We start from the raw sequence: 22,932 nt of genomic DNA on the forward strand, positions 1-22,932 counted from the left end.
TCTTCTAACAAGCGCTCATGACTACACGGATCCCGGAATATGCCACCACCTGTAGTCATATCTCTAGCTTAGCATTTTCACTTACCTTTAAGGTGATCTGTGTTCATGAAGTGTGGCAAAATGTTTCACGCATCCATTATGTATTATCCTTCCATAACTGTAATTTCTGTTCAACGAATCGGCACTTTTTTCCGTCCGCATTGGCACTTATCTGGCGTCCTTTGAAGCCCTTGCGCCACTAAGTTTCCTTCATGGTGATGGTACTTTGCTGATGCGGTTCTCCAGCTGGGGCATGATTTTCAGGAGACAGTCCAAAGCCAGTGAAATCCACGCGAACTGCGATGGAGATAGGTAACGTTAAGTAATCGGTACTGAACCGAACGGATGGTTGATTACTGCCCGTATTTTTAACTTCATATATTGCTTTCCCGGTTATTTTTGCTACCACTTTGCAGTTGGTCAGCCGTACCTTTAATATCGAGCGTGGTGGATTCCTTTGATCGCTAGCCATCCTTTTTGACGCAGTGGGAGGCGGTTACCAATAAAAAGAGGCACAGTAAGAATCCTTCAACGGAGCCTGGGTTCCGCCTGGCAAAGATCAGCCTTTAGAAGCTTCGGTTCGAGGATGAAAATTTTGCTCGCAAGCACTCAGAAACATCATCGGGCGCGGTGTGTCCAGACAAGTGTCACCGTGGTGCACTTGTACGAGGAAATCTTTGATCTTTCCGCCCGAGGACAGCAGCCGCATTTTTAGCCTCTCACCAGGCTTCCATCGCATGGCTCGACACAGCGTAGGAAGCATTTTTCATTTCGCTTGGACCTTGGATGCTCGCATCAAAGTTCATATACTAGCCTTGCGAGCTGAGGGTTTGAGCTGCGTCTTCAGTGAATGCCAGCAACAAAATGAACCTTCTAAAGCCCGGCAGCAATACCTTAGAGCTTCAGTGGAAACACTCGAGATTTTCGAGTGGTATACACAGACACGACCACCACTGGCGAGCTTCATTCCTACCAAGTTTTTATCCGAGTGTGGTCTTCCACCAGGAAAGCCGGAACCAGCGGAAAATGACACATTCCTTGAATGGGGAACCACCCGTGAGTGGGAAGTAAAAGGAACAATCAGGTTGGAAGACCTTCACCAGAACTGTCGAGTGGTTTAGTGGCGCGACGACCATAGAAACTTGAGCAAACGAGGCCAGGTCAGATCAAAATGGAAAAGAGGGTGACACAGTCCCACTCACGTGCTCGTTTCCCCTGAGGAGCTCCAGCAGAGAGGGAAAGTTTTACCTTTCCGGCCGCTTCAAGTGGATCCTCCGTATACCCGCTGTTGTTCGATTGTGCCTGCTTGCTCGGTCCCTCCCGTGTTCGTTTCAAGTAGGCGCGGAACAGAGGCTAAGAGTGGAGGAGGGCCGTGTTCGAGTGGCCCATCGAGAGTGACTGGAATTTGTGAGCGAGCGGGGCGGTGACGCCGCGTGCGACCAACAGGCGTTGACGATCAGAGACGCAAGCTTTCCAGGCATTTGGAGGGGCTGTGCGGCATCTGTGCCGTTGCTTTGTGGGCCGCAGAAGACACAAGCGTGAATGGCTGCACTTGTAATTTCTCCTGCTAAAACGTCCGCCGAACCTCTAGATGAACATGCGCCGCTGTAGCTTTGCGCCGATAAATTCTAACGAAATCAGTTTCGCAACTTAACTGAGTATCAAAAATCGACCAGTTATGCTATTCTTGAAACAGCTTTTTTTATGAATAAAAAAGATTCCCTGCAATTCGGCCACCTACAGTGCCACCGGTTAACTAAATAGGCGATGCAGCTAACGCTTGTAGTCCACTGAAAGGGTGCGCTGCAGCTTCGAAGGTTCGGGAGGTCGCATTCCCGCCTTATTGAAAGTAAATTTTTCATATGGTTACATTCGTCGGCAACGGCCAGACTGGAGCCGCCTACGCAGTGGTAGCATCTCTGGGTGACGCTCTCTGCCGCCCCTAGGGGTTCGACGACCGTATCCAAAAGTGAAGGCTACCTTTGAACCTTCTGGCTTCTCCCCTCTCCCAGAGTGCCACGGAAGAATCGAGCCCCTCATTTGCCGAGGCGGTGTGGTCACGTGTTTCCACCCGCTTTTTTTGCTCCCCAGTAGCCACCGGCGCTGTACCCGGGTATCAGCGCAAGGTTTGTTTTGTTTTTGTAGTAAGCAGGGAAGCGTTTAGGGAGCGTTGACGGCATTTACGTGTTGGGCAGATGCCGAGATTGTGTTGCGCTTATGGGCGCGACAGTCGTGGAGACAACGGGAGAACACTTAACCTATTCCATGCGGCAAAACAACGCAGCTCGCCGGATGGTTTGGCTGCACAGGATTTGTCGGGAAAACATCGATGATGCACAGGATGAGCGCCTTTGTTCGATAAGCAGCCGTTCTTCAGTGGTAAGTCCTCTTTTTGCGAAAGATCTGCAGTCTAAAAAAAGTGTTGTCTTAGTCTTTTGGAGAGATAACTCACTTGTCGCTGAGCTGACATCTTTTTAGAGGTGATGTTACGCTGTTCCTTGAAGATTAAGTAATTATGCTCTTGCACGTAGTGTAAGTGTTACGCTTCTGATAGCCTAAACTTGATCTGCCATTAAATGCGTAACTGTAAGCCATCTGGGTATAATCTTACACCTTTCTAATAGGGCTAAATATTTGTCTTAGGGTGGCATTAACATATCCTTGCAAGAAAGGTGCGAAGTTTGCACTTTAAGAAGGCAAACTTAATTTTCAAAGGCTAAACTTATACCGCTGGAAATGGAGCAAAGTTTGCACCCCTGTGGTGCCAGCTTATACCACCAGGGAATGGATAATGCTACCCTCTTAGTGGTATGAGGTGATTGCCTGTTATGTAGCGTACGCATGCACTGTCTGGTTGTATGCATGTGCTGTCTACGCAAAGGTACTGATACCCCTCTCTAACGTAAACTTGATTGCGGGACTGATGTTCACCCATAAGCTGCAAGATGTCTTTCTCGAAGGACTGGTAAGGCTGAAATGTTGCACCATTTTCTTTGCCATGTAATGTGTTACATTGGAAAATGTTTAAGGGCTGTGTCATCTTGAGTTCTGGCCGCATGCGCCGCTGCAGAATGAACACAACAATTCACAGAACAATCGGTGAAAAAAAACATGCCGCGGTGTTTATTTTGCCTCACGTTACGCCCAAGTTACAGCAATGGACTGGAAAATCTTCTCCATACAGTCGCGGGAGAAGTAAATCTATACATTTGACCTACACAAAGAGTATAACTTGCAATAAACTCCTGAAATAAAAAGAGTCTGTAGAATGTGCTTACAGGCTAGGTACTTCATGTATGAAAAGTGAACAGCAGGCAAGGACAAGGGAAGACACATAAAAACAACACAAGTGCAGGCTTCCATGTTAATTAAGGGGAAGTGAAATGACAGGAAATATATAAAAGAAAAACAAGAAATGCCCCATATCATGGCTACGTATGTCTTTCGCATATGCTGGCGATATCACAAGGTCACTACAGTCTCAGAAAAAAGATTCACATCATGGAAAATGAAAAAGTGCTCATTAACAGAAAAGAGACGTATTGTTGTCAGGGTTAAACCAGACAGCCCAGATGAAAAATTATTGGAAGGGTCATGTCAGTAAACGAGAACAAAAACAGATCGACAAAATGGAAACTAACAAGCTAGAGTGAAGGGGAAGGAATGAAATGTGATTTAACAAACCCGCTGCTCCATTCTCGCGTACCAGTAGCTCTCCATCTTTTCTTTAATTTGCTTTTGCTGCTAAACAATATTTTATTTTCTTAGCTTCACCTGTTGTTGTCTGCTGCTTTCCATTCCGTCATCTATGCACTTGAGTTACTGTTTTTAAACCTGACCTTCCCAGTGGTCTGATTTCTAGAGTACCTATGGTTTGGCCCGGCCCGTGGCAGCAATATGTCTGGTCTGTTATGCTATTTTTTTGTTGCCCGTAGTGCGAATCAATTTCTGAGACGCCAGTGTGCTTGTAGTTAGTTATATGTGCATCCACGAGTGATAACGGCCACTGTAATTTTGGGTCAATTCCGTTATTCCTGCATTTATTGCCCGTGAAATAGGTTCCCATGAATAAACAGCAGGAAGTTTGTGCCTGTAGGGGAATTTCTGGGTGCATTCCATTCTCGCTACCTTTGAACAGTCTCCATTTCTGGAGAAAGGCATATTACGACACAAAGGCTATGCTGTATAGAATGCGCGGTACCACTCCTCGTTCGTCGTGATGCTTTCATTACATCTTCAAGCATGGAGGAACTAGCTCAAGCAAGAGTTTTACTTCAGTAACTTTTGAAGAAAAAAACTACATTGCCATTTCGCGCAATGAAACAGGTCAGCATTCTTCACGTCCATTGCACGCTGCAAAGTTTCCTTCCCTGCAAAGTTCTACAAAATAATGATTGACTCTAAAATCAGACCAATGCCAGGACTGTTGCTGCATAACATAGCACACTCTGCTCTTTGATGGACATCAAGCAATGATGAACTGGCCCCAGTGCCACAGCTGCATTTAAATATACCGCGAATCCTGTCACGAGCACTCGTAAAGTTTTCAAGATGCCGGGTTGATCTTTAGCGCCAGGAGTAACAACGCTTGTGCACCTCTGCATTCATCTTATTGTCAGGTGCACTGCAATAGAGACGTCAGTATTAAAATTAGCATACTGGTAGGTCATAACTCGTAAATTGATAACTCAAGGCAAAAAAAATATTGGCACAATGTACGCTCAAGAAACAGCACAACTATTTTGACACTGCCTCCGCTCTACAAAATACAACACTTGTTTCCAGCTTTTATCTGTATCAATGCTTGCACCCCTTTATAATTGAAATATTTGGCGCAGTGAAATAGGTTTATGCTACACTGCTGCTGGCACAATGAGAGCACTAATATAAGCATCAATCAAAAAATGGCTGGTAACCACTGAATTGTCATAAAAGGGGTAACATAACTAAATAATGTCTAACAAAAAACAGAAATAATAGTTAACTCTGCTATTAGTGAAGAGATTGAAAATTTTAACACAAAAAGCTTATTAGATACTAGAAGATTGTGAAGTTCAATTTCGTACAGTCACGTCAAATCTGCCGTCTTAACTCGGTCACAAAAACTGCGCGCGGAACTGAACTTAATATTTGAGCACAGAAGGAGACAACAGACGGTATGCTTCTGTGCTCAAGATGTTTGATCACAGAGAAGCCCAGACCTTTTCATTAGTAAAGCGAACTGAAAAAGCCCACTCTTTATCATTAGTTTTTAATATAAGAGACGAGCAAGTTGCATAACCTAACATTAATTGCATGAGCACGCATTCAAATTATAGTGTGAATATTTTTAAGAATGCCTCCACGGACGTCCATTAAGCATAGTCACAAACATTCAAGGCTGTCCTCGCTTCGGCCAAATACGAGGGCAGATCTGGCTGGTTAAAACTTCTACTCAGTTGGCGGCATGGGCGTACATTCCCCGTGAAAATGTGAAGTAGTTCTCTTTTAAACACGATTAAAGTTAACAAGGGTTCAGGATTAATGAGCCTACGTCTGCTTGTGTATACTTATATAAAAGATTTTCTTGCAATTATCAAGGAACAGTTGATATTTTCCGAATGATTCTTGTCTTTTCTGAAGCTGCTGTATTGTGTTACAATATAATTATTGCAGTAACTATTTTTTCCCGTATTGTAAGCGTAGACAGGTAGAAGCGTGCTGCTGTAAGATTGCATGGAGCTGTGTTAGATGGCAGAAAAACGTTTTTCTTTATTGAAGCCATATTACTTTCTATAAGATGTTAGCAATGCAGGCTGTTAACCAGATAATCAAAAATCGTAATGATGAGGCTGTGGTAAACCGGAAAAGAGAATAACTCATGAGCACTCTTCGCCTTCCAGACAACAATGTTAGAAATTTGAGCTCGCGGCTGCTAAGAGCAGAGAAAGATTTTATGTCTTCGTGCGATCTTCAAGTATTAAGTAGGAACAAGTGCACAAAGTGCAGAAGCTGCTCCCTCGAACAGTGTGCGCACTGTAAATAAACGTTTTCTACAGTTCACCCGTGGAGATTTATTTTCCTTGACAGCGTGAAGCCTATGGTTTGCTTAATTGATGGAGTGCCAAAAAGGGTTAGGTTCCCAGTCCACTTAACCTTTGACCGGTAGTGAATATTCAGAGTTTTAAAAACCCATCATGTGCAACGTTTCTCCGAAGCAATTAGCGGTCACCTTGGGCGGGAGTTTTTCGTTTCTTTTCGGCTGTTCGGGAGGGTGGTGGTTACAATTTTATTGCCACAAAATGGAAGGCATTAGTTGGGGCTGGGGCTGGGGCGAGTCCAGGGTGGCCTTCAGTTGTGGGCAACCTCTTGAGCTCGCGTGATGAGGGCCAGCTGCGTTGTTTTCTTGAACTGGCCAAGAGCTTGTTCAATTCCTCCGCCCAGGGCGCTGGCAAGAGTATCGTCGGAGGAGGTTTGCTACCGCATTCTCATAATATACGGTCTTGGGTGGCGTGCGTCCTGTCACCGCACTGCGGGCATGCACGGTCGTATTCACCATTTGTGATTAAACATTATCGGTAGGGGCTATGAACGGCCTTCGTTTATAGGTGACTTGCACCCTGTCCAGGTCGGGGTGAGGGGTCGGCTGTTCGGCAAAAAGAAACAAAGGCCGACTATGTCAAGCGGCCTCGCGACACGCCCATGTTCTCCTGAGACCCTGACATACGAATAGCCCAGCAGTGTGGAAGTAATAATCTTGGGGTGTTCCGTGAGCTCAACTCTGATCCATCTCGTAGACGAGAATACACCTAATTGTCGTCATATTCCTGCTAGCAAAGGATTCAGCAATCGCAATTAAATAATGCATAAAACATGTGCAGGCCTGTGACCTCCGCCTAGACTGCATATTCTCAAGGTAACGCGACCCACCAGCAAAAGCTCCAATGCGCTTCGCACTCGAGTGGTCTGCAGAGGAGCGACTGTAGTGTGGCCGTCACCATTGTTGAGCAGCGAGAAAGGAAACGTGCGCAGGCCGTACAAAGCGCGTGCCAACCCATATGTCAGCATGGTGTCCGCACTGACAAAGGTGGATGCCTATTTGCCTGATGTGTTGACGAGACGCTCTGGAATGCACGACCTGCAGCGGGTCGACAGTGCTCGAGACACATAGAAATGGCTGAAGTGCTTTAAAGGTGGAAGCGTTGCACTTCCGCGGTTTATAACGCTCAGCTAGCGGCGGCTACGGCCACCTCGGCATCCAAAAATCGATCAGATGCAGCATATTGTCTATATTCTACGTTTAAGAGACGAAGACGCTTGGGAGAAGAATAGAGGAAACTTGATCCAGTGTTGACATCACCTTTCCCGACATATCATCGGCTGCAACCAGCTGTTCTCCGAAACAGACGTGCAGAATGTGCAAACGCCTGAGCATTGATTTCCTTATGGCCCATATTTCTGCCGTTCATGCCATTTAACTGTCTTTCGCGTATTTATTACAAATGCGGGACATCGGTAAAATTTTGTGAGGTCACCGTGGAGCCAGCAGTGTTTTCGTGACAGAGATCTACAAACGCTGAAGCGATCGCATGATGTTTTAACTGATGTTGCTTAACGATTCCTCCATGTTCAGCAGCCAAAAAGATGGGCTTCCACGCTCTCGAGGTGTGAAGACAGGCTATTTAATTGGACGATAGGTAGTGGCGTAATATCTGCTCACTGATAATTTCGAAAACCACTCCATGCCTGCGCACAAAATGTGTAAGTCGAAAGTGATCATGTAATGAAAGTTCAATGTTCAGCCGGTATCATCTTTTGTAAGCAATTATGTTATCTACCCCTCGCTTATTTTGAAGATTTGCGAATCGATCAGCAAGGTGATCTGATATAGAGGTCCATTCAACGGACCCTCATATCGATATTACTTCCTAAAAGCAACATCACATCAGTGTCACCTTTGAAGTCTGATGTGGCATAATTACAATGCTTCAAACGGTCGCCTTTCCTAGGAAGAGCGGAGCTGATTGCCTCCGGGCCGACAAAATAATAATTTATATCATTCATGTGGACTTCCTTGTTCTGTTCCGGAGTTATCTGAAATTGCAACAAGTTCAACGCAATCACTAGCAGCTTGAATAGGGCACATTGAATAAGAGTACATCCAGCCGCAGATTCATTAAGACATTTCGAGCGTGGTGCCTCAATCTGCCAGAAGTGTTTGTTATGGCGAAATTATCATTTTATCAGCTTATTCCCCCCTAAAACTTTGTGCTAGACCACCTTCAATTTTTCTTTTAAAAAAGTCATAGTTTATTGCCTGACAATGACAAAGAATATCCGAACTTGTTTTCAACGAAAAATTTCTAGTGCCGGACCCGTCATCTTAACGGTAGCAAATGCAACCTGACAAAACAGTTTTCAAGAAATATATTTTACGCATGACTATGAAATTTATTTTTCTGAATAAAAGGTATTAGAATTTCGCACACAATAATTTCAAAACGAATTTGTTCCATTTTCCTTAATTATAAAACGGAGAAAAGTGAAAAAAACTAAGTATTTTTGAAATTTTCTTTCAAATTTTATATTCTCACAGTATTCCTTACAACTATTTTTCAAAGTTTTCCAGAAGGAAAAGAAGCCAATAAAAGTGTTGCAGACATCAGAAAGCGTAAGCCGGGTGAGAAAAGATATTCTAAATTTTAGAAGGGTTTCTTTTTGCGGCATATTCAGCCGTCAATTTCACAGTGAGGTGGTCCGAATGAAAATTATGAAATGTAATAAGTTGCTCAGCGCCGTTTGTTTTAGGAAGCTTAATCGGAGTGATGAAGCGGTAAAATAATCCTCCAAATTGTGGACCGGCGCGCTTGTGCGGCTCTAAATTCAGCGCGGTGCAAACATGGCCACAAGCCGCGCTTCCCTGCCCGAATAGAATGGAGCGCTATTTTTGGACGCTTTCATCTTCGGCAGAACAGAAATCTGCTCAAGGGCGCGGCTTCAAAAAAAAAAAATAAAATGAAGCGGTCGCATAGTAGGAGCACCGGGACACCCCGCCTGGTAACTGTGGACCAAAGGCCGCTGCGCCCACGCTCCTCAGCCTGAAGCTGCAAGAAGCGCTATCAAATGTATCAAATGCCGCTGTCCATGCGAGCAGAGTGTTCCACCAGGTGAACGGTGCTGAGCTGCCCTTTTCGTCGCGCTGTTACGACAGAGTGAACCCATGGCAGAAAGAAGTCAAGGCTGGTCATTCTCAGTCTTCTAGATACGAGCAGCAAGGGCCATACAAGTAGCTATTTACAGGGACAAACAGAACTATCAAGGGCAGCGTAGTCTAGTCAAGGCTGGTCATTCTCAGTCTTCTGAATACGAGCAGCAAGGGCCATATAAATAGCTATCTAGAGGGACATACAAAACTATCAAGGGCAGCGTAGTCTTGTCAAGCCTGGTCATTCTCAGTCTTCTGAATACGAGCAGCAAGGGCCATATAAATAGCTAATTAGAGGGACATACAAAACTATCAAGGGCAGCGTAGTCTAGTCAAGGCTGGTCATTCTCAGTCTTCTGGATACGAGCAGCAAGGGCCATACACATAGCTACTTAGAGGGACAGACAGAGCTATCAAGGGCAGCGTAGTCTAGTCAAGGCTGGTCATTCTCAGTCTTCTGAATACGAGCAGCAAGGCCCATACAAATAGCTATTTAGAGGTAAAGACAGAACTATCAAGGGAAGCATAGTCTAGTCAAGGCTGGTCATTCTCAGTCTTCTGGATACGAGCAGCAAGGGCCATACAAATAGCTATTTAGAGGAACAAACAGAACTATCAAGGGAAGCGCAGGCTAGTCAAGGCTGGTCATTCTCAGTCTTCCGGATACGAGCAGCAAGGGTCATACAAATGGCTATTTAGAGGGACAGACAGAACTATCAAGGGCAGTGTAGTCTAGTCAACGCTGGTCATTCTGTCTTCTGGATACGAGCAGCAAGGACCACACAAATAGCTATTTAGAAGGACAGAACGAACTATCAAGGGCAGCGTAGTCTAGTCAAGGCTGGTCATTCTCAGTCTTATGGATACGAGCAGCAGGGCCGTACAAATAGCTATTTAGAGGGACAGACAGAACTATCAAGGGTAGCGTAGTCCTCTGGGTTCCGCAAGAAATTGCTGAAGAAAAACAAGTTCAACTCACTACTTTGTGAAGAACACGGGAGTTTCATCACATCAAGCCTTCACGCATCGCAACTGTGCATACAGGACGTATGTCACTCTCGGCGACTCAGAAGTTTCAAGAGTCGGAACGCGGATAAAGACGCCAACCGACCTTTCAACCCCAAACACTGGACCATTAACTTGGAGCACCGCTGCTTATATCCACGTGTAAAGCCGGCTACCGCGAATACTGCACTTAAATAAAAGCCGCACTAAGGCGTTGCTGCTCAAAATTGAAAATAAGCTTCTCGCTTAATAGCTCCCATTAAACTTGCTAAATTGATCAAGTGGTACTGTGCATCTTACGAAGTCTAATATTTTCTATTCGGGCCGCCTCACTATGGAATTGACGGCAGAATATGCCCCAAAAAGCAACTTTTCTCACATTTAGAATATGCTTCTCACATAATTTACGTTTTATGACGTCTGCAATAATTTTATTGGCTTCTTTGCCTTCTGGAGAACTTTGAGAAGTAGTTGGAATGACTACTAGGACAATATGAAATTTTATAAAAATTTCAAAACCGCATAGTTTTGTACTAACCGTGCTTTACATTAAAGGAAAAATGGAACAATCTTGATTCAAATTATTGCGCATAAAAACGTAATGTCTTTTATTTATGAAAAATAAATTTCACAGTCATGCATAAAAATATGTTTTTAACAAATTGTTTGTTAGACTTGGTTTTGGTACCGTTCAAAACCTACAATCGCGGCCACGGGGCCAGAAAATTATTTCGGTTAAGAAAAAGCTGTGACAATGTTTTTCATAGCGCTGCAATCAGCCGCGATTTTTTCCTAAGGTAATCGAAGGTGGTCGAGCGCATTGCGTGGGTCCGTTGGTTTAGAATGCACAGTTACGCTTCTGCTATGACGCATGAAGCTGGGCACTGATCCTTCCGCCTTGACGGCACAAGAACCTCGTTGAATGAGCGCTATTGGACTTAATCTCTGTCGGGGTGAGCAGATGAGCGCTTTGTGGCACGGAACGCAAGACGCTGCCGCCTCCGGGTGAGCCCTACCTCTCCTTATTAACTGCAGGTCCGGACAGCCGCATGCGCAAGGGCTCCAAGAGCCCCTCGTCGGCGGCGGCGTCGGGGTGCCCCGTGGCCGGCGATGACGCCCCACCGGCGGCCGCCGGCGGCGCCAGCCACCCGTCGGCCGCGGCGGCCTCGCTCTGCGCAGGCTGCGGCCTGCCCATCGTGGACCGCTACATCCTGCGCGTCATGGAGCACTCGTGGCACGAGGCCTGCCTCCAGTGCTCCGTGTGCCACGCTCCTCTCGAGCAGTCCTGCTACTCGCGGGACCGGAAGCTCTTCTGCAAGGCCGACTACGACAAGTGAGTGCACTTGGGGCGCACCTATATAGCGGGGAAAAGCACTGAGCACGTTGGCGAGCGGCTGCAGTCGATGTCACCAGTAGAAGCTACGTGCTCGCGGCAGCAGTCCTGCTCAAGTCTTTTTCCCCTTTGAGTACGCAATGCCATATTCAGGCGCACGCAAGTATTCCTGTTGATGGGAACTGCAGGCTCGTGCAGTTCTTGAGGCAGCAGCCTTTATAAATTCTAGCGACATTGGGACGATCCAGTTGCCAGGCGTGCCAGCGTTTGCTGCAGTTACTTCAAATCGTTATGCGTTGAGTTTTTCTTTGTGAAAGTAATTCGCAAGTCCCAAACAACATTCCTATAGTAATAAACGCGACATCTGTTAACTTAGCGCTTATTGTATAGTTTCGAAAAAATAACAGATTTTACTAGTTTAAATAAATATCTGGGGTGCTATTAAGGTTCAGTGTAATTAACCGCACAATTCATGGCGCTATGCAAGAATATATTGCTTGAACTTCTTAAGTGATAGCTCAGTAGTTCAACAAGAGCCTTTTGTGCCCATTTTGCGAAACACAGTACCGGAACCAATTATATTGGCAGTGTCGCAGCAATTCCGCCTCTTACATCGTCTCTCGTGCAATACTAAAGGCGGAAAGCCCTCTTTAATGACTGAAGTCTACCGGTTCTGGCCGCGCGTAAATATTAAAGTGCAACATTCTTTTAAGCGACACGCATGAATAGATTTGGCCACATGAACTGCCTCGGGTTTTGTGCCGAGCAGTATGTTTGCAACTTAAAACATCACTGGTGCTCGCCGTATAAACATTCCGTGCTTCCTCACCTCTCAATAACGTTCTTGTCATCCCGATTGCACAAGAACTTAGGTAGCATCCTGTTAGCTCTTGTTCATGGCTGCATAAATATTGCGCTCTATCTACGATACCTGCTTGATTGCAGAGTAGCCTGCTTGCATGGCAATATATATCTTCTTTGAAATGATGTCCGTGTAAAGCTGAAGTGTGAGGGGTGTTGCGCAAGTTTGCCTTCCAAGATGGAACTCTTCCTCAAGTGACTTAATTAAAAGAAGCTAGTTTTGAATAAAACTTTGGAGTGCCTCTTTCCCAGGAGCACATCCCATTTTTATATGGCTCCCATCAGTAGTGATGTGTCAGTGCACGATAGTTTCCTTCATAAATGTACGATTGTGAGTGGTGACTAAGACGGCGCACTACCTCGCTCAGCAAGGTGGAAATTTGGGCGAGTTGGTAAGTGTTCATTTTCGCTCTCAGCGCAACACGAACGGGACACAAGACGAAGGACTAGCACAAACAGGCGCTGACTATCAACTGGTTTTTTATTGAAGAACGAAAGGCGTATAAATACAAACAGTGAACTACTTATCAATCAACAAAAGTTATCTGGAAGGCACGTGTGAGGTCAAATAGCTCAATTCCCTCTCGGATAACGTTATGGAAGGGCTGCTGATACATTTTGCGCCGTTGTGGTAAATATAAAAAGCTTCCATTACCTCGCGTTCCGACATAACAATAAATTTCTACGCGAGGTAATGGAAGCTGTTATATTTACCACAACGGCGCAAAATGTATCAGCAGCCCTTATATAACGTTATCCGAGAGGGAAATGAGCTGTCTGACCTCCCACGTGCCTTCCAGATAACTTTCGTTGATTGATAGGTAGTTCACTGTTTGTATTTATACGCTTTTCGTTCTTCAATAAAAAACCAGTTGATAGTCAGCGCCTGTTTGTGCTAGTCCTTCGTCTTGTATCCCGTTCGTGTTGCGCTGAGAGCGAAAATGAGCACTTCCTCGCTTCACGACGCCGGACGGGAAACGTGCATCCTTCACATTATCTTGGGAAACAGCCAGACCCCGACACTCACTGTTACGCAGTGAAGAGCACCGGTTTGACACGAGTGCATCGAATCGCTATGGGGCTCGTGGGAGACAAAGCGCACCTTCATTTAAATTACAGTTACACAATAAAATGCGTGCCAACAGTGACCGTGGCAGTCGGTTGATTGTGAGACCACAGTGGCTGCTGTGCCGTCTTGCAACGTTCAGGAACTCGTGGCATGCTCACTTGCCATAGATGGTCCGTCACTTGCCACGCTGCGCCTCTTGTTCCGTGCTTTTATGAGGGAAACCTTGGCTGTCGCTGCGCTTGAATAAGTACACCCAAGCCATGAGTGTGTGCCCCTATTTAAAATAACATTTCTAAAGTGTTTTGGGCCCTTAAGCAGCGGAAGACTTGCTGGAGCGACTTAAGCCTTCACAAGGACAAGTTGCATCTTGCACAATGGAATTCTACAGTTGCGAGTTTTTTTTTAAAGCAATCGTGCATAGCTTGCAGTGCTGCCAAAGTTTAAACAAACACTGCTGTAAAATAACTCAAATTGTTTATTTTCACGAATCGCATGTCGCATTCGACACAGATGACGCGACGACGAATAATGAGACTATGCCATTCCAAAAGCCAAATGCGTGCATACATATATATTTAACATTCCTGGAAATCTGTGCAACCAGACCGAAGATATGTCATCACAGGCACTTCGGCATGCAATATCAATTTCAAGAAACATGCGTAGAGCATTTTCCTGCCCTTGTCTGCTCACCACAACTATATAAATAGTAATATACAGCCGGTCAACTGCCCCTCCAACGTCAGGCCGCCTTCCACATCTCTGGATTGGCATCGCTAAGCGCAGCTAGTTGATGCACTAAACTCGTCTGCACCCTGCTGACACGTTCTTTGTTGAGCACGAAAAAACTTCGTTGAACGCACCCCATTCAAGCCCCGTAATAAGAATAGGTAATAAGAGAGCGAGGGAATGCCACCGCGGTGGCTCTGCTGCGCTTATGGTGCTCGCTGCTTCGACCACGGCGGCGGCGGCGAAATGCCAAGGGCCCGTGTAGCGTGAGATGGCGTTAAAAAACCTTAGTGGTCGACCTTATAAGGATCCCTCCACTAAGACGTCCCTCATAGCCTGGGTTGCTTTGGGACGTTAAGCCCCATAAAGCCTAAAACCAAACCCGCGGCGGCAGAACCTTGTTAGGTGCGGCGACATTGATGCCACCGAGTTTGACGCTCGCACGCAGTGGGTTACGTCATTCGCTGACACGGCAGGTGCGATATGACGCTGTCGTGATTGCCGAAGTATTCAGCTCAGCGGAATCACTCGTGGTGATAGTTTATTAGGAGCTAGGCAGGATCATGAGGATCCATAGCGTCCGAACCCTTATTCTTCTAAGCAGGAACGATAGTTAATTACTGTTGAAGGCATGCTCTCCAAACAGGGACTCTTTGCACGCTGCTATGCTCCAACGGTACCCTTCAGAGAAATTAAACCGCAAAATACATGAAAATTTTTCCCAACTTCTAAATCTCACAGAACACTTCCAGGCAGTACGTTTATGTATCCATTCTTCACTTTTTACTATTGCTAAAGCCACATTCGTACAGTTGACTATCTCAGCACCTCGCACGGTTGGCTATTGTTTGATTGTTTGAAATCTTGACTGCATTGTTTTCATACAAGGGGTAGGTAGAAACGCGCACCCACTAAACAGGCACTGTACTGGGACTATCATAACGGGTAGCCCTGTGTTTTCGCGCTGTTTCTTTCTAGCATCATAAAAAAACGAAAGTGTCTTGGGCGTTTTCAAGGGACGACACCTCTGGTTGGCAAGACCCGGTGACCGCGCTCGCATCTTAGCTCGGTTTCTGGCAGCGTACGCAAGTATAAAGAACCGCCATAGCGACCCACTACTTAGGCATTTTTTCTCACTGAGAGCAAAACAGGTTCAGAAGTTTACGGGCGATGCAAACATCTTTTGCTCCCTTTCATGTGTTGTGACGAGAGTCATCGTGCCCCCCAAAAGCAGCGCCCTCTGCAGTCCTTCCCTCCGACCGTTTCCCGGCGCAGCGGGCGCGCAGAGTTCGAAGCCTCGATGGCTTCCGAGCCATGCCTTCCTAATGGCCCCATGAATATATTCGCGCAGCGCGAGCGCGCCGTAATCCCCGCCCTCCAAATACGCGTATAACCTGGCTGCGTTGCCAGGCGTATATATCTTGCCTGCTTCGAGGCTCGCTGAGGCACGCGGTGGAGCTTCGAGCGGGCGCCAGATTTACGATTTCCACCAGCGCCGTTTCGAGGGAAGACAACGGCGAGAAGAACTTTCCCGGAATCTGCGTGCTTAGGCCTGCTTATCTCTCCCCTTCTCGCTTTCGTGTCATCACCTATTGGTTCCTTTCACCCACCTTCCTGCATATGCGTTTCTTCCAGGGGACGAAGGCAATTTCCGGAGCCCTTCCTTTATCGAGGTAAATGTACCGTCATTTCTTCGCGTCCCATAAGCGCTGGTCTGTCAGAAGCAGCGTTTCATTGTAGCCCGGAGGGTGAGGAGAGAATTACGCACTTAGGCGAAATGGGAGAGCGTAGGGAAGAGAGGAGCAGACAAAAAAAAAAACTTTTCCCCCCTAGATATTGACGACAGAGCATGGTATACAGTTGCAGTCTGTATGCGTAAGCGTTACAGCGTCACCAATTCTCAACGCCAGCCCCTTGCTGCTGCCCCTTTACTTACTTGATAGGAAATGCCCGCGAATAACCGTGCCGACTTCTTTGAGAGGTGCGGGAGATTTCTGGAATTCCGCAGCCGAAGGTCGCTGCCGTCCTATTGAAAGTGCGAGGGCAAATCCGATTATCGGTTTCGGCTGTAATAGTGCCGTGCAGTGAACTGAGGCATTCTCGCGGTTCTTGTGAAGTGCCAGAAGGCATTTTGTTGGAACTAGTTTTCTTGGGATCGTTACCTTCTCCGTCTTTTTTACTTGACGTTCCTTAAGGGCGATGCGAGTCCTCTATACACGAGCAGTGATTGATGGCTGACATTTCTGTGCACTTGTAATGAAAGCCAAATTTAATGCTAGCCATGCTTTGCTCACAGGATTTGTGTTGTGTAAAGGAACTTCACGCGATGAGAAAACCGCAGAGGCTGAGGGAGAGCTGCACAGAAAAGTCTGACTACTCAGAGCAGCCGTCCTCAGCGCTTGTATCACTCAAGTTCCTACACGGTAAGCACAGCCCGCAGGTGGCGTGTACTCAGTGCCCAGAACTCCAGAATAACATACTTGTGTGCGTATGTTTCCGGGCGTGGTGGTTACTAAAAAACCTGCTGCAGGGCGGCTACGCGTCCTGAGGTCATCTGTGATGCAGGACTAGGAAAATGAATGGCCCTTGCCTCAGAAAACGCACGTGAGCACTCGTCACATCAGTGCGGAAGGAACGCAATGTATGAGCATCTCACTACGCCTTTAAGTGGCATACGCGCCGGTCTACACAAACTGGTTGTTTGGCCACCTTTCTATACCTGGTAACAAAATATCGATAAGAGATTTCAGAGGTAGCGTGAACGTGCTGATGCTTTAAAGAAGTCAGAAGTGGAACCTTTCTTAAATTGGGAGATTTTTCCTCTTTCTCTGCCTGGTGAAGGACAGTCGTTTCGCGACGGCTGTTATACGTTCTGTAGACATGTAAAGTTACCGGGCTCTGTGTACAGACAGAGCGGGTTAATGGCATCCCAGTCGAAATATAAAGGAAGAAATCAGCTTGGGATGGGAATGCAATGCGAAGTCGAGATAGCCGCTTGTCCTTAAGGGTGACGGAGTGGATTCCAAGAGACGGCAAGCGTAGCAGGGGGCATGAGAATGTTAGGATGGCGTATGAGATTAAATAATTTGCTGGCACACGCGCGGCGCAGCTGGCAAAGGACACGGTTAATAGAAAGACATGGGAGAGGCATTTGCCCTGCAGTGGGCGTACTCAGCAGATATATATATATATATATATATATATATATATATATATATATATATATATATATATATATATATATATATATATATATATATATATATATATATATATATATATATATATATATATATATATATATATAACGAGCCCCTCACTTCATTTGCCTTGTCTGCTAATATAAATATATATATATATATATATATATATATATATATATATATATATATATATATATATATATATATATATATATATATATATATATATATATATATTAGCAGACAAGGCAAATGAAGTGAGGGGCTCGTTTTGACAAACATATTAAGGAAGCCAACAGTCACCGAAATCAGGGTGCATAGGGGAATGTTTCTTTTTTTTAATATCTAGTGCCAATCAATTAGTTTTTTTTCAAAGAAAATGACTTAATAGCTTAACGGAAGTGTCGGCTCTGGCAGTCTTGATGCCATAAGTAGCATAAGAGGGCTCTCGCACAGTTTCCGCCCTCGCCGTTAGATGACGTTCTACGTCACACTTGCGGTATTACAGGACGTGCTACGTCCACCGCTATAAACGAGGGTAGCGCTGGTGAACACTCTCAAGGCTCGCTTACACGCAAAACATAAATACCCACGAAAGCAGCAGATTGGACAGCTGTCGCCGTAGCTCAGTTGGTAAGAGCACCGGACGCGATATTCGGAGGTCGTGGGTTCGTATCCCACCGGCGGCATGGTTGTTTTTTCTGCTGCTTTATAAGTCATTTTCTTTAAAAAAAAATTGATTGGTACTAGATATTAAAAAAAAGAAACATTCCCCTATGCAACCTGATTTCGGTGACTGTTGGCTTCCTTAATATGTTTGTCAAACGAGCCCCTCACTTCATTTGCCTTGTCTGCTAATAGCTTAACGGGGGTATCGGCTCTGGCAGTCTTGATGCCATAGGTAGCATAAGAGGGCTCTCGCACAGTTTCCGCCCTCGCCGTTAGATGACGTTCTACGTCACACTTGCGGTATTACAGGACGTGCTACCTCCACCGCTATGGACGAGGGTGGCGCTGGTGAACACTCTCAAGGTTCGCTTACACGCAAAACATAAATACCAACGAAAGCAGTAGATTGGACAGCCGTCGCCGTAGCTCAGTTGGTAAGAGCACCGGACGCGATATTCGGACGTCGTGGGTTCGGATCCCACCGGCGGCATGATTGTTTTTTCTGCTGCTTTATAAGTCATTTTCTTTTAAAGAAAACAAATTGATTGGTACTAGATATTAAAAAAAAGAAACATTCCCCTATGCACCCTGATTTCGGTGACTGTTGGCTTCCTTAATATGTTTGTCAAACGAGCCCCTCACTTCATTTGCCTTGTCTGCTAATAGCTTAACGGGGGTATCGGCTCTGGCAGTCTTGATGCCATAGGTAGCATAAGAGGGCTTTCGCACAGTTTCCGCCCTCGCCGTTAGATGGCGTTCTACGTCACACTTGCGGTATTACAGGACGTGCTACGTTCACCGCTATGGACGAGTGTGGCGCTGGTGAACACTCTCAAGGTTCGCTTACACTCAAAACATAAATACCCACGAAAGCAGCAGATTGGACAGCCGTCGCCGTAGCTCAGTTGGTAAGAGCACCGGACGCGATATTTGGAGGTCGTGCGTTCGGGTCCCACCGGTGGCATGGTTGTTTTTTCTGCTGCTTTATAAATCATTTTCTTTAAAAAAAGAACTAATTGATTGGCACTAGATATTTAAAAAAATAAAAAAAGAAACATTCCCCTATGCACCCTGATTTCGGTACTGTTGGCTTCCTTTATATATATATATATATATATATATATATATATATATATATATATATATATATATATATATATATATATATATATATATATATATATATATATATATATATATATATATATATATGTGTGTGTGTGTGTGTGTGTGTGTGTGTGTGTGTCCGCGTGTGCGTGTGCGCGTATGTGTGTGCGCGTGCGTGTGTGCGCATGCCTCGGTGTGTGCGTGCGCGCGTGTGTGTGTGTTTGCGTGTGCGCTTTTGTGTGTGTGTGTGTGTGCGTGTGTGTGTGTGTGTGCGCGTGCGTGTGTGCGTGCGTGTGTGCGTGCGTGCGTGTGTGCGCGTGTTTGCGTGTGTGCGCGTGTTTGCGTGCGTGCGCGTGCGTATGTGTGTGCGCGCGTGTGCGTACGTGCGTGTGTGTGTGCGTGTGTGTGTGTGTGCGCGCGCGCGTGTGTGTGTACACAGTATAACAAAGTTTAACGACGCTTCTTGAAGAAACATTTAGTTGTTATTGAGTGCCTGCAGCCTAAGTACTCAGAACAAGGAATGCCATATAGCTGGAGACTCCTACCGTATTTGTGTGCATGACGCCGCCAACCATATGAAAGGCGATTTGGGTCAAAAGCCCAAATCATTCAGGCTTTTGAAGCGAAAGATAAGGTGCAGCCTGTCCCGTGAATGGCAAAGCTGTTTCCTGGCCTTCCCCATCGCAGTCTTCCGAGCACATTCTCTCAAAACGTTGATCTCTAACCTTGCCTGGCCGAGGCTTTGTGATGCAGTGAAAACCTGGCTCCCGTGTGCGCCGTGAAGCGCGGCTGCGGATAAATCCGCAATAAACGTGAGTATACAGCCGCTTCCACCTCATTTCGTCTGGCCGTATAAGCTTTAAAAAATAAAGAGCGTTCAGGCGAAAGGCCGACGTGACGCAGCAGCGCCGACCAGAGAAGCGCTGCCTCGAGTTGGTCGCTTTTAGCGCTTGTTCTTCTTGGCAGCGTTTTTTAAACAGAGCATACGGAGGGGGATCTCGCCTGAGCGAGCGCGCTGCAGTGACCGCACATTCAGGGATTCGGTTTCATGGCGTTAACTCTGCCCTCCTCTGCCTTTGTAGGAGTGATTCGCGTGTCTGGCGAACGGCTTGAAGCAAGTGTGAATGTGGGACACGCTGAAAATTCGCAACCGCTCTTTATATCAGCTAGAAATTTTGGAATCGCTGTAAGCGTTGCGGAGCACATCGTTTTCCAAGGCCGCCATACAATGATCGCTTGTACTGGCTCGATAAGAAGCAAGTTGCTTTGATTTTGCTATGATGGGTATTTGTGACGCGATTGTAAAGCGATGCTAGCATTGTCTCAAATAGGTAGCGCGCGCTTCTTGAGCAGTTAAATGCGTCAAATTTTGCCACTTTCCTGGCAGAGTTGTTGGACTCATATAAGTGAATGCATTTCTTAAGTTAACTCTAAGCTCCAAAACACATGGCACCAAGTATGTGCACTTCTGTAACGAACAGATTATCTCGTCGTGAGAGCGTTATGCGGCGTCGCTTATCCCCACGTCGTCAGAGGCGAGGAATAAGCCACGAGTTAAGCCAGGATGGCGTTTCGTGCAGCGCAATAAAAGGAGGATGGCGCCCTTTAGAGAGCTGCTGGAGGGAGCCGAGAAAGCCAAAAAATATCGCAAACAATACAATACAACTCTGCAAGACTAGGTGAGCGACGCGTGCTTTAATAATCAGACAGCAGACGTGGCGCGAGGGTGAATGGCGGAGGAAAGTCGGAAGGTCTTTCCCACGCGGCCACACGAAGGGCACGGAAGCGTGAAACAGGCTCGCCGGACACGGAACCGCACAGCGAAAAGAACTTTGCTTCACCGCTTGGGCAGCACCGGCACGTATCGATTGAGTCAGGGTGTTTGCAGTGCGACTGCCTATACTGTACACATCGCTGTGTCTTCTGAAACCACCGGTTGATGCTTGCCTGTCAGGAAGAAAGTGCCTCACCCAGTCGAGAAAAAGATAACCTCATGAATGAAGCTGTCGTGAACAGGCATGGGCAGCATTGAAGACACGTGTATCTTCGATATATTTTGAGCATCGGTACTAGGTATCGCTTGCCAAAGATGAAAGTATTGGAGTATCGGTATCGAAAGTGCACTTCAAGTGTATCGTGTATTTGAACAATACTCGATAGTAAAAAAAAGTCTGCCGCACAATTTGAGGCTGCTGCGAGTCAGGCTTTCAGCCGGCGGCGCTCGCTCAGCTGGCAGCGCACTGAAAAAAGGAAATAATTACGAAGAGACGATGTCAAGGCCTTTGGCCCACTTTGCCATCGTTCTTCCTACGTTGTTTGTTTGGCAGACAGATGACATAATTGTATGTTGCGCTTCTGCACACTCGGTGACAGAAAAAAAATACTTTTTTGAAGAAAGAAAATGGCGCAGTAACTCTCTCACATCTCAGTGGACACCTGAACCGCGCCGTAAGGGAAGGCACAAAAGAGGGAGTGAAAGAAGAATGGTTGAAAGTGGTGCCGTAGTGGAGGGCTCCGGAGTAATTTCGACCACCTGGGGCTTTCTAACGAGAACTGACATCGCATAGCACACGGGTGCCTTTGGCGTTTGGCCTCCATTCAAAAGCGGCCGCCACGGCCGAGTTCGAACCCGGGCATTGTGGCTCTGTAGTCGAGCGCGCTAACCACTGAGGCACCGCTGCGAGTGGTGATAGAAGGGACAAGGCAGAGTGTACTTTATGGCACAAAGAACACCCCTTCATGACTGTATTAAGTTTCAGTCGTTTCTATCATAAATGCAAACGACTGCAACTGGAAACTTTCGCCTGCATGCTCAGGAGCTTGCAGAACGTTTGTGTTTAGTTTTTAAGCAGGATAAAAGTCACGCACTCTACCACACGCAGGTTGATGGGTTCATCAGCGCCAGCAGCGTAAAATGCATCATCTGACGCACTCCTTGCATTTGCAGGTTGCAATGCTACAACAAGCCGTAGTTACCACGATGCGCTAGTAAAACTTTAGTTCCTTTACTATATCTCGAGCACTCTCGAGTGGACGTGGCTATGCTTCACTCTTATCCGTTGATAAAAATTCAAGGGAAGCTTAAGCTCCGCGTTAAGAGAGAGACGCGATAGTGTCAATGGGTGCTCAGGTCTGGGGTCCTTTTTGCATATCACATCGCAAACAAGAATGGTGTTATTTCTAAGCGAAAGCTTCACTACGCTAGCTTGTAACTATTTCGCGGTGCATGTGGTTTTGACCTTCAAATGAGCCAGAGGTCAAACCCCTTACGACGTGGTTCGGGTGTGTCCCGGTATATGTGAGAAAGTTACTACGCCATTTGAAAATTGGTTTTTGGAGAAAGGAAATGGCGCAGTATCTGTCTCACATATCGGCGGACACCCGAAGCACGCCGTAAGAGAAGGAATAAAGGAGGGACTAAGAGATGAAAAGAGGAAAGGGGTGCCGTAGTGGAGGGCTCCGGAATAAGTTCGACTACCTGGGGATATTTAACGTGCACTGACATCGCACAGCACACGGGCGCCTTAGCGTTTCGCCTTCATCGAAACACGGCCGCCACGGTCGGGTTCCTACCCGGGTACTACGGATCTGTAGCCTAGAGCCCTAACCACTGAGCCACTACGCGATTTCCTTTCCTTAAAACCGGTCCCGGTGTCCACCGGTATATGAGAGGTGGTTACTGCGTCATTTCCTTTGTTCAAAACCAAATTTAAAAATAATAATAATTGGTTTT

The 22,932-nt window shown here is 46.3% G+C and overlaps 1 protein-coding gene across 4 annotated transcripts in view; it reads left to right on the forward strand.

Annotated features, from left to right (window-relative positions):
- Nucleotides 1-22,932, forward strand: part of LOC144116313 (LIM homeobox transcription factor 1-beta-like) — a 334,199-nt gene that overhangs the window by 123,759 nt on the left and 187,508 nt on the right. For all 4 annotated transcript variants that reach the window (XM_077651054.1, XM_077651055.1, XM_077651053.1 and 1 more), the window contains one exon: nt 11,264-11,561. In XM_077651054.1, the coding sequence (XP_077507180.1) occupies nt 11,264-11,561 (298 nt within the window). The remainder of the gene's footprint in view (nt 1-11,263; nt 11,562-22,932) is intronic.

Source organism: Amblyomma americanum, chromosome 1 (genome assembly GCF_052857255.1).
Source record: "Amblyomma americanum isolate KBUSLIRL-KWMA chromosome 1, ASM5285725v1, whole genome shotgun sequence".
NCBI lineage: Eukaryota > Metazoa > Arthropoda > Arachnida > Ixodida > Ixodidae > Amblyomma > Amblyomma americanum.